We start from the raw sequence: 1,085 nt of genomic DNA, 5'->3' as shown, positions 1-1,085 counted from the left end.
ATTTCAGCCCTCCCGTGAAATCCAGCTTCGTGAAGCCCCCAATATTATTCTTCCACCTCTCTTTTTCTCTCTGTCAGTGTTTCTCTCTCTCTCTTTACCTCTACCTCTTTCTATCTCTCTCTCTCTCTCTCTCTCTCTCTCCCTCTCTCTACTTCTTTCTTTCTTTCTCTTTACTTCTCTCTCACCCCCACTCTCCCACTCTCTGGCCCTCTCCTCATCTCACTTTTCTCTTCTGTTTTCTTTCTCTCTCTCTTTCCTTTTCCTCTTTATTTCTTACTTTCTCCCTTTCTCTTTCCTTCTTCCTTCCTTTTCTCTGTTCTTTCCTTCTCTCTCTCTTTCTCTTTCCTTCTCTCTCTGGCTCTTTATCCCTCTCTTTTTGAATCTTTTAGCTTTTACTATCACTCCCTCTCTCTCTTTACTTCTCTTTTCCTTTATCTCTCTTGTTCTCTCTCTCACTTTATTTCTCTCTCTCTCTCTCTGTCTCTGTCTCTCTCTCTCTCTCTTACTTTACCTTTCTCTCTCACTATACCTCTCTCTCTCTTACTTTACCTTTCTCTCTCACTATACCTCTCTCTCTTTCCCTCTTTCTCTCTTCACCTCTTTACTCTATCTCCGTCTCTCTCTCTGTCCCTCTCCCACTTTGCATACCTCCTCCTCACTGTCTCTCCTCCCATCTCACCTTTTTTTTGTCTCTCCCTCTTTTTCTCTTTCTCTCTCCTCCTCCACCTTAGGAATCGTGCCAATCCAGGTTCGACTTCCAAACCAGTCCACTTCTCCAAGCCAGCCTGAAAGTCCAGAGCCTTACCGCAGCCTGAAGCATGGTACCAAAATGTCCTCGTTTTCCTGCAAAGCCAGACCTGCCGTTGCTGTTAACAAGTCAAACAACAATGACGATGGATGAAGCCACTACATCATTCTGCTTTCGCCACCAACCTGCTTGTCTGCCAAATTTTATCTGCCAGCATTCCTTGACCAATAAGCCATCTTCGGTGATCTCTCAGCTTGTCTGTCTATCTGTCTGTCTGTCTATTAATATGTTTGTGTCAATCTATTTGTCTACCCAAACATCTAACTATATATATATA

The 1,085-nt window shown here is 43.5% G+C and overlaps 1 protein-coding gene across 1 annotated transcript in view; it reads left to right on the top strand.

Annotated features, from left to right (window-relative positions):
* The window catches only part of LOC106871835 (fibropellin-1), a 61,315-nt gene extending 60,252 nt beyond the window's left edge, over positions 1-1,063 (top strand). Inside the window, exon 12 of the mRNA XM_014918553.2 lies at positions 732-1,063. Within this exon, the coding sequence (XP_014774039.1) occupies positions 732-901 (170 nt within the window). The 3' untranslated portion in view covers positions 902-1,063. The remainder of the gene's footprint in view (positions 1-731) is intronic.
* The last annotated feature ends 22 nt before the right edge of the window (positions 1,064-1,085 follow it).

Source organism: Octopus bimaculoides, unplaced genomic scaffold (assembly GCF_001194135.2).
Source record: "Octopus bimaculoides isolate UCB-OBI-ISO-001 unplaced genomic scaffold, ASM119413v2 Scaffold_25406, whole genome shotgun sequence".
Classification (NCBI taxonomy): Eukaryota; Metazoa; Mollusca; class Cephalopoda; order Octopoda; family Octopodidae; genus Octopus; species Octopus bimaculoides.
This window is presented reverse-complemented; position numbering and strand designations above follow the sequence as displayed.